General features: G+C 50.5%; 1 protein-coding gene across 3 annotated transcripts in view; it reads left to right on the forward strand.

Annotated features, from left to right (window-relative positions):
* AK8 (adenylate kinase 8) overlaps positions 1 to 16,583 on the forward strand; it is a 117,896-nt gene that overhangs the window by 43,971 nt on the left and 57,342 nt on the right. For 2 of the 3 annotated variants that reach the window (XM_027614733.2, XM_027614734.2), the window contains 2 exons: positions 801 to 932; positions 9,306 to 9,395. In XM_027614733.2, coding sequence (XP_027470534.1) covers positions 801 to 932; positions 9,306 to 9,395 — 222 coding nt within the window. The remainder of the gene's footprint in view (positions 1 to 800; positions 933 to 9,305; positions 9,396 to 16,583) is intronic. The other variant, XM_027614735.2, reaches the window with a different exon arrangement.

Below are 16,583 nucleotides of genomic sequence, written 5' to 3' on the forward strand. Positions count from 1 at the left end.
GGAGCTGGCACCAGCCCTCGGCCTCAGCAGGTGCCAAGCAGCTGCCCCATAACTGCCTCCTCAGCTGCTCAGGTCATGGTGACCTGTTGGATGTTCCGTAGCTTTTGGCATCCAGTGCCCTCCATGGTGCAGCCACTTCTGTGTTGGGGACGCTGGCCCCATGTGTCCCTTCTTCTTTGTTCATCAAATGCCGGGACACGCCATGGGCCAGGTGCACGGCTGCCTCTGCCCACGCCCGGGACCTGTTTGATCACTGCCTCTTTGGAGACTCCCGACAAAGTTGGGAATCAATGGAGCGCAGCTGAAATTATTCTCTACCAATTTCCAGGTCCTTTAGGAGTCCCCGTGCGCAAGGCTCCCGCAAGGCCTGTTGCATTTATCAAAGTCTGCATCTGACACTGGGAGACCGGCCTGGTCCCGGGCTTCAGGCTGGAGGTGCAGCCCGGATTCAGTTTGGAAACATCCCAACCCAACAGTGTGTGTCCTGTGTCTTGGGACCAGCCACCCGACAGCACACCCCGCCCCCCTTCAACCAGGAGGGAAATGCAGGGTGGACGGTGCTCCGAGGGTGGCTTCTGGGGATCCATGGTCCCGTCCGCCTTTGGGCCCAGGCCTGAATCGGAAATCCTCCCCCTTCCCCGCGGCCCCGCCCCATGGCCGCTCGCTGCCCCACAGAGGGTTTCCACCTGTAAGTGAGAGAAATCATCACTGCCATTAAAAGAGCCTGAGCACGGGTGATGTCAGCTGCTTTCCCTTTCTTTAGGACCTGAGTTTACTATCTTCACATCCTCTCTTTCCAGCTCTGACCTATGTCCAAACCAACCATCGATCTAATGCCCCGTTCACCCCACGGGTGCTGCTTTGTGGGCCCATGGGCAGTGGGAAAAGTCTGCAGGCGGCCCTCCTGGCCCAGAAATACGGCCTTGTCAACGGTGAGTGCCCCGGCTGTGCCCTGTTTCCAGAAACTTCCCCAGCCCCCCTGCCCTCCCAAGCTTTCCAGCCTTAGGAGGGTGGTGAGGAGATCAGTCTCGCTTCTCTTCTTGCTCTCTGCTGTCAACACGTTCAGGTAGTCCATCTTTGCACGGAGCAGCTTTGTTCCTCACAAAGAACATGGCCATAAAAACATTAACCACTAAAAACGTGTTTGCCGCCCAGAGAGCCAGCACATTTTCCAATCTTCATTTGTTCTAGCCTTTGGAGCAGTGGTGATTCTGCACCAGGGGCTCTTCCCCCAGCCCCCTCGGCCTCCCTGCAAGCCACAGTTCTTGTATAATCCAGTGCTGCTGTTGATTTCTTTTCTCTGGTCTTGTTTGGCTACCCCCCACTCCCCACCCCCCAGGTCAGCGTGCTTGTAGGCAAACAATTTCTGAACCAGACGATGACGCCTGGCTCATACAGTTTCAGTAAATATTTTACCAGGAAGAAAGAAAATATTGAAATCAGTTCTCCAGGCCTGTCCCGAGGTGGTCCCAGGCAGGCGGGGATGCCAGCCTGCCTTCCGGAGGATAGGAGGGGAAAGGAGGAAGAAGCAAGAACCACCCTCGCCACCCACACCACTTCCAGGAAATGCTCCACAAGGCCGAGTCACCTCTAGTTATGAAGAAAAAAAGAGTCCTGCGCCCCAAATATAAAAACATGCATATATATGCCTCCAAATTCTGCAGATACACCATCAAATACATGTGTATACAAACACACACGAATATGTATGTGCCACCCCGGGAGGATCAAGTTTTCAGTAAAGACACTTTTCAAGTGGGTCTCCTCCAATATAAAATCCCGAAGCCACTGACAGGAGTCAGTAACAAAAATCGTACCCCTAACATGAAGCTAGGGAACTGAGTGACTATTCTGATTAGTAATGAAAAACAGTGTTAGTCCTATTAGTAGTCTTGTGAAAACACTAAATAGTCATACTCTGGTTCGATTAGCATGGAAAAACACTCTGGGCACCTCAGGATGAAAAATGCTTTTGCTTGCATGGATTTTTTTTTTTTTTTAATTTAAACTGAATTATTCAGGTAATTCCTTCTTTGGGTTTTACCTCTTGAAGTATTATAAGGCTGAATTTGCAGCTGTGGTTGTGGCTCCTTTGGTAGGAGTGAGCACTTGCCTGCTTGCCCCTGCACCCACGTGTATATGGAGGGGACTGTGGCGCCAAAGGGCGGCAATGGCGGAGGGCACCTCTAAAAGCCTCAACCCTCAGCACAATACCTAATACGGCACACAGCCTTATTTCAGTGACCGTTGAGTGCCGTATGCTGTTTATGCCGACAGTCATTCAAGAAAAACATTTTTCACTTTACATTGTCTTCCGCATACCAATCACGAAAAATGAAATTATAGGCTTAGATTTCTTCCAAAAATGAAAACAGAAACACTTATCTCGGTTTCTGCTTTGTAGCTAAAGAGCCATTTGGGGGCTTTTTTTCGGTAATTGAGCTAACTTAGAAAGTTCACATTTCTCGAAGGCGTTCTATGTAAGGACAAGACATCACGAGAATTCAGTAAACCCATCTGAGGGAGCTCCAGTTGGCAGAGGCGCTGTCCACAGAGGGTTCTCTGCAGAGGCCTGTGTGCGCCCAGGGCTCCTGGAGCTGCCTGCTCCCCCGTGGCCACCCCCAGCTCGGCTCCTATCTCCCCATGTGACAGGAAAACAGCTCTGAACAAGCAAGCAACCCAATGTTCACGCCAACAAGGTTGATCGGAAGACTTGGGTTTATAATCGGTGAGAATATAAAAAGGCACAACTTTTTGGAAGACAGAGGCACCATTGGTGTGAACCCCGCAAATCCTGGGGTCCAGTGACTTCACTCTGTGGATTCGATTCTACTGAAACCCTCAGACATTGAACAACAGATGTGAGGGGGCATCACGAAAGTCAGGGCAACCCGAACTCTGTTAATAAGAGGGATAGTTAGGTAAGCTGTGGGAAACCCATGTACTAGAGCACTAATTATGTCATTATTAGTTAAAACGAAGAGGCAGCTCTTAAAAAGAAACCTGTAAAGTGACTCGATGTCCGTGGTCTGTTGTTTAATGAGGGAGGGGGTGGAGAGCCAGTCATTCAACAGTGTTCAGGGGATGATCTCATTTTTGTTTAAAAAGTGTGTTAGTGTTCGCTCAGAAACCATCTGAAGGAACATCCACACATCAAACTGGCTGTCTCTGTACAGTGGCATGTTATACAACTCTGATTTTTTTTTTTTTTGCAATGAGCATGAATTTTCTGACCAGAGACCACCATGAAGAATTTTATTAAAATATCATGATCATAGGGGCAGCTGGCTGGCTCAGTTGGTAGAACGTGTGGCTCTTGATCTCGGAGTTGTGAGTTTGAGCCCCACGTTGGGTATAAAGATTACTTAAAGTTTTTTTTTTAATTAAAATACATATATCATAATCATCCTCATTGAATGCCTATTCTACGCAGTGCAGGAAAGGTGTAGAAAGAACCAGGGTGGAACATAAGGATCCATAAGTGCAGGGCTGGGCTGGGGGGGGGCAGTGAACAAGATGAGATGAGTTTACCCAATGTAGTTCCAGGTCTGACTGTGTCTGGAGCCATTAGGAGAGAGGAGACTGTTACAGTGTTTTCTTCACAGGACATTGTGGAGCGAGGTGGTTGTAGGCAGGAGTTTTAAACCATTCTTTCCTAATATAAGCCCTGAACACTCCACATTTTCCTCTAAGCCCTTCTTTAGCTGCATCTCACAAAATTTTAATGTGTTGTGTTTTATCATTCAGTTCAAAATATTTTCTTACCTGCCTTGTGGTTTCTTTTTCTTTATTTATTCATTTGAGAGAGAGAGGGAACACGAGAGGGAGGGGCAGAGGGAAAGAGGATCTCAAGCAGACCACGCTGAGCGTGGAGCCTGACGTGGGGCTCGATCCCATGACCCTGACATCACAACCTGAGCTGAAACCAAGAGTCGGACGCTCATCATGGTTTCTTTTTTGACTTAAGTATTATGTATAAGTGTATCGCTTAATTTCCAGGTATTTGGGAATTTTCCAGATTTGGGGGAGGAGTATTGATTTCTAATTCTATTGTGCTCAGAGAACGTACCTTATATGGTTTCAGTCCTTTGAAATTTACTGATACTTTTTTATGGCTCAGCATGGGGTCTCTATGGGTGGATTCCATGTGCACTTGAAAAGAATATGTACTCTGGCCTCGGTGGGTAATACTGCTCCACCAATGTGAGTTAGGATAAGATGTTTGATGGGTGTGTGCAGTTCTTCCCTGTCCTTTATGATTTCTCACTACTATGATTTCAGTTACCGAGGGAGATACATTAAAATCTCCATCTCTGATTGTGGACGAGTCTTCTGCTCTGCCAGTCTCTGCCTCATGTCATTTGAAGCCACGTTACAGGGAGCATGTACACTGAGGACTGCTGTGTCTTCGTGATGAAATGACCCCTTTCTCCTTAGGAAATGCTCTGCCGTGTCTCCGGTAATGCCCTTGCTTGAAGAGTACTGTCTGATAGTCACGGAGCCCCTCCGGCTCTCTTATGATGAGTGTCCGGATGGTATATATTGTCCTTTTTCTTTTAAATTATCTGTGTCTTATATTCTAAATATGTGTCTTGTACACAACGTGTACTTGGGTCTTTCTTTCTTAAAAATCCAGTCTGACATTTTCTGCCTTTTAATCGAAGGGTTCAGTTCATCTCTATTTTAAGTAGTTTTTAGTATGGCTTCAAGCCTACCGTTCTGGTTTTTTGCCTTCCGTTACCTCTTCTCTGTTCCTCCTTTCATGCTAACTGTTGGATTAACCAGATGTTGTTCAGTAATGCATTTTATTTCCTCCGTTGCCTTTTCAGCTGTATCTCTCTGCTTTGTTTTGTTAGTGGTTGCTCTAGGGGTCACATAGCATCATTTATTCCTCATGGTGTGCCTTGAGTTAATAACAGAAGTTATTAATATATATATTAATATATAATTAATATATATGCTATTATGTGTATATAATGATAACAGTAACAGGAGAACCCACAGCAGACGTCTTTCCACTTACCTTGCTCCTCTCCTGTGTGCTATTTTTGGTCATACATTTTATTTCTACATGTTATAAACTCTACAATATATTGCAATTATTTTTGCTTTAGTCATTTCGTTTTTTAAGGGAAGAAATGAGGGGGAAAGGCTCTGTTAGGTACCCACACATATCAACACCTGTTTGTTTAGATCTACATTTCCATCTGATATCATTCTCTTTCCGCCTAAAGAACTTCCTTTAACATTTCTTGTAGTGCAGGTCTGCTGGTGACAAATTCAGCTTTCATCTGCTGAAAATGTCTTTATTCTGCCTTCATTCTTGAAGGACGCTTCTCCTGCACATAGAAATCTATGTTGAGGGCGCCTGGATGGCTCAGATGGTTAGGCATCTGCCTTCGGCTCAGGTCATGATCCCAGGATCCTGGGATCAAGCCCCGCGTTTGGCTCCCTGCTCAGCCAGGAGCCTGCTTCTCCCTCTCCCTCTGCCTCTCTCCCTGCTCATGCCCTCTCTCTCTGTGTCTCTCTCTCTCTGTATCTCTGTGTCTCAAATGAATAAATAAAATCTTTTAAAAAAGAAAAGAAAAGAAAAGAAATCTATGTTGACAGGTGTTTTCCTCTTAGTGCTTTAAACATGTCATCCCATTGTCTTACGGCTTGCGTTGCTTCTGATGAGAACTTGGAGATTATTTTTATCCTTTGTTCCCTACATATAAAGCATCTCCCCCACCCAGCTGCTTTCAGTATTTTCTCTTTGTCTTTGGTTTTCAGAAATTTAACTATCAAGTATCAAGGTGGGGTTTACTTTATGTTTATTCTGCTTGGGTCGCCGAGATTCTCGGATCTGTGGATTGATATTTTTCACCACATTTTGAAATATTTTTCTTCAGTTTTTGAAATTCTCTTGCCATTATTTTCTCAAAAATGTTTTTCTGCCTCTCTGTCCCCCCATGTCCCTCCCTCTCTCTTCCTCACTCCCTCCCCCCATTCTTCCCTATCTCCCCCACTTCCCTCCCATTCTCTCTCCCTCTCTCCTTCCCTCCCTCTCCCTCTCTCTCCTTTCTGGAACTCTGATTACACATGTGAGACTAACTGATACTGTCCACGGGGTCCTATGGGTCTATTCTTTCTATTCTCCCTTAACCTTCTCTTTGCCTCGGTTTGGATACTTCCTATGGCCTGTTTTCCTCTCTTCAGATTCATGGATTGTAGCTTATCCAAGGATTTTTCCACTTAAGATACTGTATTTTCCAGTCTAGAATTTGCATCTGGTTCTTTCATATAGTTTCCATTTCTCTGCTGGGATTCCCACCTGTTCACTCATTTAACTGTCTTTTCCTTTACAGTTTTAAACATATTTATAATAGCTGTTGTGTAGTTCTCATGTGCTTGTTCTGACATCCATGTCATCTCTTGATCTGATTCTGTAGCCTGTTTTCTCTCTTTGTAGGGATCACACTTTCCTGATTGATTGATTGATTTTTTAAAATTTTTTATTGTTATGTTAATCACCATACCCTACATCATTAGTTCTTGATGTAGTGTTCCATGATTCATTGTTTGTGCGTAACACCCAGTGCTCCACGCAGAACGTGCCCTCTTTAATACCCATCACCAGGCTAACCCATCCCCCCACCCTCCTCCCCTCTAGAACCCTCAGTTTGTTTTTCAGAGTCCATCGTCTGTCATGGTTCGTCTCCCCCTCTGACTTACTCCCCTTCATTCTTCCCCTCTTGCTATCTTCTTCTTTTTCTTTTTTCTTAACATATGTTGCATTATCTGTTTCAGAAGTACAGATCTGTGATTCAACAGCCTTGCACACTTCACAGTGCTCACCATAGCACATACCCTATCCACTGTCTATCACCCAGCCACCCCATCCTTCCCACCCCCCACCACTCCAACAACACTCAGTTTGTTTCCCGAGGTTAAGAATTCCTCATATCAGTGAGGTCATATGATACTTGTCTTTCTCTGATTGACTTATTTCACTCAGCATAACACCCTCCAGTTCCATCCACGTCATTGCAAATGGCAAGATCTCATTCCTTTTGATGGCTGCATAATATTCCATTGTGTATATATACCACATCTTCTTTATCCATTCATCTGTCGATGGACATCTTGGCTCTTTCCACAGTTTCGCTGTTGTGGACATTGCTGCTATAAACACCAGGGTGCACGTACCCCTTCGGATCCCTACATTTGTATCTTTTTGGTAAATACCCAGTAGTGCAATTGCTGGATCCTACGGTACCTCTATTTTCAACTGTTTGAGGAACCTCCATACTGTTTTCCAGAGTGGTCGCACCAGCTTGCATTCCCACCAACAGTGTAGGAGGGTTCCCCTTTCTCCACATCCCCGCCAACTGATTGATTGATTTTTGCATCTCAAGTAGTTTTTTATTATATACTAGACATTGTGGTTCCCCCATTGCTGAAAGTCTGGATTGTATGGTTCTGCTTTAAGAACATTGAGTTAAGAGTTGAGTTCTAACAGGCAGTTAACTTGCTGCAGGATCAGCTTGATTCCCGTGGAGGCTGACTCTCAGTGTTTGTTCAGGTACCGCCAGAGTGTGTGTCCTCTTGGGCGCGTGGGCCCTCATACCCGGAGTCTCGGCTGACCGGGCCCCGGCCCCGCCTCTCTCCCCAGCTGTCCGTGCATCAACGACCCCCTGCACTGTGTGCCTCCCCCTCACTGCACAGCCTCCAGGGAGCTTTTCTCTGCAGGGCCTGGGTGAGGGCAGTCTCACCCACCACATGTGAAGCTTTGCATTGACCAAAGACCCCAGTGAGTCCCCATGAGGACTTCTGAAGCTACTTCTCTGCACAGCTCTCTTCTATTCCAGGTTCCCCAAATCCCACCTCTCAATCCAGTCTTTGCTTCCCACTGTTCTGAGTTTGTCTCCCCTTCTCCTGTGCTGTGCTGTGGTTTAAAAAGTGCTTATAGGACATCAAAAACTAATGATGTAATGTATGGTGATTAACATAACAATAAAAAATTTTTTAAAAAGTGCTTGTAGATAGAAATCCAGGGGGCAGGTGGGACTCAGGGTGTCTGTCTCCCGCTTCTCTCAAGGGTCACAGCCCCATGCTGTGAGGAGTCCAGTGCCTGAAAAGAGTTGTTTCACATATTTTGGTCAGTTTTATAGCAGAAGGTACATATGACATCTGGCTAGAAATGGAAGCAAAGTGTGGGTTTGATATCACACAGCCATGGGTTAGAATCCCAGCTTGGCTGCCTAGTGGTTCTATGACCTGGGACAGGTTGCTCCATCCCTTTGCATACTGAGCACAGTGCTTGGCATGTAGAAAGGTCTCAGTCCCCGCTGGCCTTCATCATCCCCCCTGTTCCCTCAGCAAGTGGCACTGCCAGCCACTTTCAATGTGATCACTGCTGTCCTTCACACAGTGAGTCAAGCACATCACTTGGAGAGGTGAAGCTTTGGTGATGGTCGTGCTCTTAAACATTCACCGTTTTCCCTTAATTTTAGGAGTGGTGTTTGGTTTCTTTAATATATAAAGAAAACCCCTTGGTCTTAAAGTTAAGAAAAGCAAGACTGTGCAGTCAACCCGTCATGGAAACGTAGCCGAACCTTCCAGCGTGGGCTCTTAGCGGCTCACCGCCAAGGACAGCATAGGCTGGCTTTGTGCAAGCCACCAGCTCTGGCTCGCCGGTGTCCGTGTGGTGGCCACGGCTGGGGTCTGGAGACCCGATGGGGCTCACGAGAGAAAGGCTCCTGTCTGCATGGGCCATACATCCGAAGACGGTTGGTGGCTACTGGCCGGGCAACCCCAGCGAGCTGCCTTAGTTATGAGCGCGGCCATCTCTCCTGTAAACATAGCCGGTGTCCCATGGGAACGCCTGGCCCACGGGAAGGTCTGTGGGGACAGCGAGCTCCCCCAGCCTCCCCGGCGCAACAGCGGTGTGGACACGAGCAAACAGGTGGCTCTCCCCGGCTCCGGGCAGGGTAGCGTCGCGATTCCGGGCTGAGTGAGGCCCTGCGGGAGCCCGTGGGTGGCATGTCTCGTCGTGTCCTCCCCGCACCATCCAATTTTAATCCCTTCTCGGCCAAATGCATTCCTTTCATTCTGCACCTTCCTCCTCAGCTTCTTTTTTATTCCCCAGGTTCTTTTTGATAGTTGCTTTCACTTGGACACACACCCACACTCAGAAAAACCCTTTTATATGTTTCTCAGTGACCTTTTTTCCCCCAGCAGGTAGCACCAGGGCTTCTTTTTTTTTCTGGTTCTTCCTTCTGTTGAAAATTTAATGGATGCCTTTCTGTTCCTCTCTCCTCCAGTCCACTGTGGGCAACTGTTGAAAGAGGCTGTAGCAGATGAGTCAAAATTCGGGGAGCTCATCCAGCCCTATTTTCAGAAGGAGATGGCAGGTAGGCCACACATTGCTCAACGGCCATGGCCGCTCGGGCTCCGGGGGGCAGATTGTGCCGGATGAGGCTCGCCAGGCACCGGGGGGCTCGGCCCGGGGACAGTAGCTGGGAAATGGAAACTGGGCTTTCCTGTCAGCAGAGGCTCTGCCTTTGCTCCCCGGCAGGGCCCGGGGCCCCGAGCCGGGCTGGGGCGGGGGAGGGTAGCCATGGTGTGTTATCCCTGGAGGTTGGGGATATATCTGTTTCTCGAGGATGTATGCTTTCCGTAAGTGAGAACTCTTAAAATTGCGAGCCAGGAGAGGCCACACAGCTGCCCACATCCTTGATTATTGGGCATACAGAATTACTATGGGCCAATATTCTGATTTAAGCAGAAGTCAAGAGCCAGAAAGTTCAGACAGCTTTGCAGATACCAGGGTTGAGTGGCCACTGGTCCTCAGGGGCTTGGAGGAGGGAGGCGGGCCCATATCGTCCTTTCAGGCCCCTCTGTGATCTACTGTCTGGAAGCGTTCTCCGTCAGCCCCAGGAAGGGCGCCCGTGAGATCGTTCTAGGTCAGTTTCCTGGGCCCACAGATGAGCCATGGAGAAGGGGCCAGGCTGCTGAGGCTGCACGGCCAGTTCACATCGGAGCCCCTCCGGACGTGGTGTTCCCTCCCTGGGCAGGGCGCCGCACACACCCTCATATCTTCCCCTCCTGCCTAAAGCACTGTCACTCCCCGGTGCAGTCACCAGGTCTTCTGGGAACGTGTCCTTGTGGAGAAAACCCAGAACAAAAGCTGCCCTGTGGAGACGATGCGTGCCTTGATGAGGACACCCTCCCAGCAGAGGGCTTGTTGGTTGTCTTCTACCATTTTCTGGGTAGAGCAGTTTGGGGGATGAGCCTGAGAACAGGCAGCTTACTCCTAACCCATCAGCTGAGGGCCCCCTGGGACCGTGTCCTGGCTTGGCTCTCCCAAGCCCCCTTTAAGATTCTCCATTCCCCCAGCATGAGGTTCAGGTGAGGTGGGGTCAGCTCCTTTGGACACAGTGATCCGCATAGAGGCAGGTGGACGAGAGTCTGTTCATCCCTCCATCACGAGGGTATAAAGCAAAGGCAGTAGAAGCAGGAAGCTCCAGGCAGGAATGAAAGCCAGTGTGCGCTTCGGTGCCACCCTGTCTGGTTCGGATCCCGGAGCTGCCCCGGTGAGAGCCATGCAGCCCTTGTCAGAGCCTGAGGCCTCTCCGTGGTGAGATGGGGACGGGAGTCCCTAGGTTCCCGGGCAGGGTTCCCACAGGGCGGGACGTGGTGTGCACAGCCGGGGCTTTGGCAGGCGTGCTGTCGGAGAGTCCCGGTGCCCGAACACACCCGAGCTGTCTCCTTCCCGCGATTGCCACTCCCCATTCTCAGGCGTGGGCGCCGCTGGTCCTTGGCACCCTAAGGAACATTTGTTGAATAAGTGGGTGAATATAATAAGTTCACAGATTTATATCATTTTAATTTTTACTGCAAAATTGTCCCCTGCACGGACTGGAGGACAATTTAACTCCCCACTAACAAGCACGTAATGGTTCAGAGAGAAAGACCGTGACCGGACAGATGAGGCCGCGCTCACGGTCGGCAGATCTCGGGCAAGGGCACGTGGGAGCTCTGGCTCTTCTTGCAGCTTTTCTGTCCTTTTGGGTTTTTTTCAAAATAAGGAGTTACCAAAAGTAAGCATTTAGGTGGTTTCCAAATTTGCCCTCCCTCAGAAACACCGTAATGAGTCCCCTCGTACCTGCGCAGGCTCGCGAACAGCCCTGACGCTATAGGGTCAATGGGGCACAGGGGGAGAGCCGTCCCTGCCTGGTGCGCTGGATGCTGTCTTCCGTGTCCCTGCCATCTCTCATTTTCTGTCGCTGCTGCGACAGACTCAGTGGTTGAAAACAGCACCTGTTTTGTTACCTGACCGTTCTGGAAGTCGGAAGTCCTGGCCCCCAGGTGTGGGTTCCAGGTGTGGCTGCGCGCCCTCCGGAGGCTCTGGGGAGCATCTGCTTCATCGCCCCCTCCGGGTCCCAGAGCCCCTTCCTCTGTCCCCACAGTCAGCAGCACAGGGGCACCTTCAGATCCCTTGCTCCCCCGACTGCTGAAAATAAACCCCAGGGTCTTTCCAGTGGTGGGCAAGAGGCGGAACTGGTTTCTGCTTTGGGTTCTTTGGTGACTCCAAAGGAGCCTGGAGACACCGGTCCCTGTAAAGCTGGGCTCTGCTCTCCATTGTCTCCTCTGCGCCCTGCTGTTGACTTGGCCCTCTGTGCTTCTGCGCTTCCCCCAAAATTAAAGACACGACAGCAACCACTACCGTATCTTCCTAACAGAAGCAATAAATTCTGCCGTTTCACTAATCCTGATCTCGCAGGGATAACAAAGAGTGCATTTACATTCATAGCCACTAACGAGGTCTCATCATGGGCCATGCAGAAGCTGCTGAGAGAGCCATGGCGCGGGGCTCACACAGGAGGGGTGCCGGAGCCACCCAGGTCTGGCGGGGACCCACTTGGCCACCAGCTGAAACAGGAAGAAAATGTAAATGATTCTGACCCAGCTCGGTTTTGAAGGGAAGGTCAGACTGAACACTGAGGCTCTGCTTAGCCAACCATGGCCTTGCTTATCTGCCAGTCACTGCAGTTGGCAGCCCCGCCGAAGCCCCCTGAGGCCGAGTCCATCACCCATCTGGGCCCTGGGTGCAGGTCACCTCCCTGCACCCCGAGTTCTGAGCCCAGTGGGAGGCGGACCTCTCTGGGGGCATCAGATGGAAACACGGCAGGGCTGTGAGGGCACACTTGGCCTTCCTGACATGGCTTCCCAGTCCAGGCCTGGGGACTAGCCAGTGGAGACCCCTTCTCCTGATAAATGGCCACACCCTGACAGCAGAGATGGGGAGACCAGCCTCAGACCTTCCCCAGGAAGAACCCTAACTGAGTGGAAGCAGGCATGGGGAGGGCAGCCCACCCCGCTGGGGGCAAGGGCCAGCCAGCTGGAGGATGGGAGCCGGAGGGATGGGGCCAGTCCAACCAATGACTCTCCTCTCTGGGGAAGAGTGGGGCAAAGGGCGGGGGAGCAGAATTCCTCCCCCAGATGCTGCCCTGGGCTCAGAAGGTGTCCCCTCCCTACTGAGAGCAACAAGGCACCCCCTCCCCCCAACACTTGCAGCCCATTGGCAGAATTCCAGCAGAGCAAGATAGTGATGATCCTCCATTGTTCTTGGGGCCTGTTGGTTGTCTGTCTTCAGAAGCCTAGGCGTGCTTCAAATATCTCTGCCCTGGGTGCCAGCAGCATTCCTGGGAACACGAAGAGTGCCTGGCCACTCCCCTGCATGTGTTTTCACATGTGAAATCCAGAAGGTTCAGGAGGCTCAGCTAAAGGGGGCAGAGGTTCTCGTCAGGGCTGAGAAGCCCCATCACCCTGGGCAGAGCTGGCCGATGCCACCACCAGAGCATCCCTCCGTGTAGCCGCCCCAGTGCAGAAACCCACTCACCACCCCCCATACTGGGCAGTACCCTTCTGGGTACCAGACCTCCCATGCTGGGGACTCTGCCCTGTGCCCCTGGCTGCTGGCCTGCAAGCCAGCCCTCCTGCCTGGCTCTCACTGGGACCCTTGCCATCACGGGCTCTTGCCCTCTCTCTGCTCACCTTGGAGCTGCAAGCCCCAGAGACTCGCAGCTTTGTGATTGTGGTGCATCTCGGCCACCCTCACGGTCACCGTCACCACCATCGCCAGCGCAGCAGAATAGATCCAGATGTCATCTTTCCCCCCAATGGAGCCACTTCCTCTTAGTCCCCCCCGCGGGGCCTCATGATGTTATGTCCCAGTCGCAACCTCTGCAGACTTAGTTATGTTCTCTTCCATCCTCACAGGTGCTGCCAACACCTCCTTCTTTGGAATCAGCAGCAAAATTAATAACTGTTGTTTTCCCATCTTTCCACATTTACTGGGCAGAGGGCTCCAGGGCCCATCATAGCCCATCCTAAATCTCTTGATCCTAGGCTCTTGGCGACCGCACCGTGGACAGAAGTTGGGGAGATGCTTCCTCTGTGTCCCGGACTTTGAAATATATAGGTCTGACCTCCTAAACTCATCCCGACTCTAGCTGCAGCGAACAGAACAAATTTATTCCCCAGGGTTCTGCACGCCGTGTTCTTTATGTATGCAGGCAACCTCCATTACAGGCAACGGGAGTTTGGGCTGCGCACAGCACATGGGTCTGGGCCTTAAATCATGCAGGCTTAGCTGCCGGGAAGCTCCTGTCACTTTCACGTGGGTACGAAACAAATAAAAACTATTCTGGGGTTTTGGAAAAAAATCAGTTCTCAGCTGTTTATATACCATTTAAAATTAGATGCCAGTGTGTACAATGCCGACGTGTGCTGATGTTCTTTTTCTCCCCAAAATCAGGCAAAGGAGCCCCGAGATCTCAACTCTGCCTAAAGCAGTGGTGACTCACAATGGTCACCACCTCTAACATGAGGTGCTCAGCTCCTTCCCTGGGGTTTCATTCCTATGAAGGGGTCTTGTGGAAGGTGGGATTTCCTCATTCTGGAGGCCTAGAGTGTCACAAGGAAGGCACCTGTTCTGTCTTTGCCCATTGGACGGTCTGGTTCTCCAGTTTTCACTTCACATGGAAACCAGCCTTCCTCCCGGCCTCGACTCGGGCCATCAGCAAGAAGTCTGCACTGCTTTATTTTTATCCCTTCCCTCAGGTATTTCAGCCAGAACTCATGGTCCAGAGGCTGGTGGTGGGAGATCCGACCTCCTTCCAGATTGCTAGGGCGAATTAGTGGTACGCGACCGTCTCTTCTGTTCAGAAGGGCTGCCTTCTACCCTGGCTCTGATAATCGTTTCCTTTCTCCAGCGTTGCTTGGGCTTTCTCTAGAGCACAGCTACCCGGGGATGATAGTAGAAACAGCCAAAGGCGTATCTTGTCCTTGCTGCCTTCAGTCTTTGCCCTAAATGTGTGAGATGTTCGCCTTGATCCAACCGAATTGCCCTCAGAACGTGTTGGGATTGTCAGGTCAGGGGACTGCCGGTGCGGGTGCGTCCCCAGTGGTGGCATTTGAGGCAGACTCTAGGAGGCTCTCCAGGAGAGGCACAGAGCTGTGCCTTCCAACCCCTGCCCGCCGGCCTGCCGGCCAAATTACAGTGGGCTCCTAAGTCCCGTCACCTCTGTCACCAACCCACCAGGCTGGCACCCCCAGCAGCTAGAGCAGTTCAGTTCCCTGAAGGCCCAAACTCCTTGGTGCACACGCCAGGCAAACAGGGACTTCCAGGTGAGAAAACAGCTGTTTAATTGGCGTAATAACTTTCCCCGAAGAGTGCCGGTCCCTATGCGGCGGAAAAGTAATGGGGAAGACAGATCATTAGCCAGTGTTCCCTGTGCCCCCTCCCACACGCCCTCCTCTTTCCTAAACACCGCTGTCTGGAGAGGCTCCCTCCTGGCCTGAGCGAACCCAAGCGGAGGCGGGAGATTTGGGGGGCAATTTGAGGCTCATTTGCACCCTTTCCGGCCACGAACCCTCGCCACAGCAAACGCAGCCCCCGTAACACACACCAGCCACACCAGCCCCAAATTGGCATGATCACGAGCGCTTCCGGAGCCTTCCATGCATCCGCCTCCCAGGGGCCGCAGATCAGAGGTCCGCCGAGCTGCCTGCCGCCCTTTTTAGGGGGAATTAATATTCTCAGCACTAAATGCACACTAAAGATTCGACAATAGACCAGCTTTTCTCTTTTGTTACAAACTTGCAAGGAGTTGCCGAGTTGAAAGACAAAGTAAATCTTCCCGTCTGAGTCGGTAAGCGGCACCGGATTGCTTGTTTTGCTCGGCACAGCCTGGGCGGGCGGCGGGCGGAGGCGGGACCCCGAGGGACCTCTGCCCGGATGCAGCAGGGCTTTGCGCGCCGCGTGTTTGTACCGGCTCAAGACAGCGCGCGGCTCTCTAAATAATTTACCAGTTGATTAATAGACTCACAGGGGTATAATTAGAAGAGGAAGAGACGGTGGGTACAGTAACCGGTACAGTGCTTGGGGGAACAGGAGCCTTTATTTTTTTAAAGAAACTTTCTAGGGTGCTGGGCGTTTGAAGACAAGTTGGGAAGAGCTCAGTGCCTCATCTCTTTTGAAGTGGAAATAGGACAGTTTGAATCCGTCGAGTTTAATTTTTCACAAGCTTTAGGGGCCCCGCAGTGCAACTCCCTTTTTATTATTGAAAAAAAACCTCTACATTTTTCTTTCATTTTTCTACACACACACACGCATGCATGCATGCGGTCCAGGCAGTAAGTAATAAACACATTAATTTACTCTTTTATTCAGCATGTATTTTATTCGCTTCACTTCCCCCGGATGTGGCACCCTGCAGCACCCCCACCCAGAGCTCTCCCGCAGGGGGCTGGGGAGGGGGGCTGCCTATAGGTTGATTAATGGGCACCCCCTGTAATTTATGCATTTTAAAGGAACCCTCACCTCAATCTGACAATGCTTTTGAAGTAGCTCCTTTTTTCAAGTCAAACTTTTGACTTCTCCGCTGGGACTGCTACAAAGATTTCCTTATGGAAACGAGGTAGGAGCCTTTTTCAGCCTGAGAGGAAGCCATGGCTGAGATAGCCCAACAGACCAGCAGGTCTCAAAGTGGCGGTGGCATTCAGAAGCCAGAGGGCCCGTTGGTGAGGACGGTTCCAGAAAGGGGGTCAGCGCTCCTGTTTACCAAGAGGTTCGTGCCCCCAGAGGGTCCGGCTCCTTGTTTTTTCAAACGAGATTTTTGTCGCAGAAGGGTGCATTGGCTCTCTACGTTATTAAAACAAAGTTCTGCCAGGGTGTCATCAAAAGGTTTGTCACTGAAAGGTTGAAAAGCTTTTTGTTCAATGGCCAATCCAGTGGGGAAACTAAGGCAGCGAGGGGCTCTTTACTCACTCATGCATCCTTTCAACGAAACCTCTCTCCCCACCAAGGGTGGGGCTTGTCCAGTGCCATTCTTACCACCCACCTGTGTCACCAGAGGGACAGCCACAGATGTTTTTGCTGAGCTGAGTGTTCATCCAGTGCCTGCTATGTGCCGGGCATCCAGATTACAAAATGCAATGAAACAAAACCCAGACATTTCTGCGAAGTCTAAGGTGAGCCCAGAGGTGCATGGTGTCCTTCTCACGCTGACTAGAGCTTCTGGAAGTGTTTCTCC

This window comes from Zalophus californianus, chromosome 13 (genome assembly GCF_009762305.2).
Source record: "Zalophus californianus isolate mZalCal1 chromosome 13, mZalCal1.pri.v2, whole genome shotgun sequence".
Lineage (NCBI taxonomy): Eukaryota > Metazoa > Chordata > Mammalia > Carnivora > Otariidae > Zalophus > Zalophus californianus.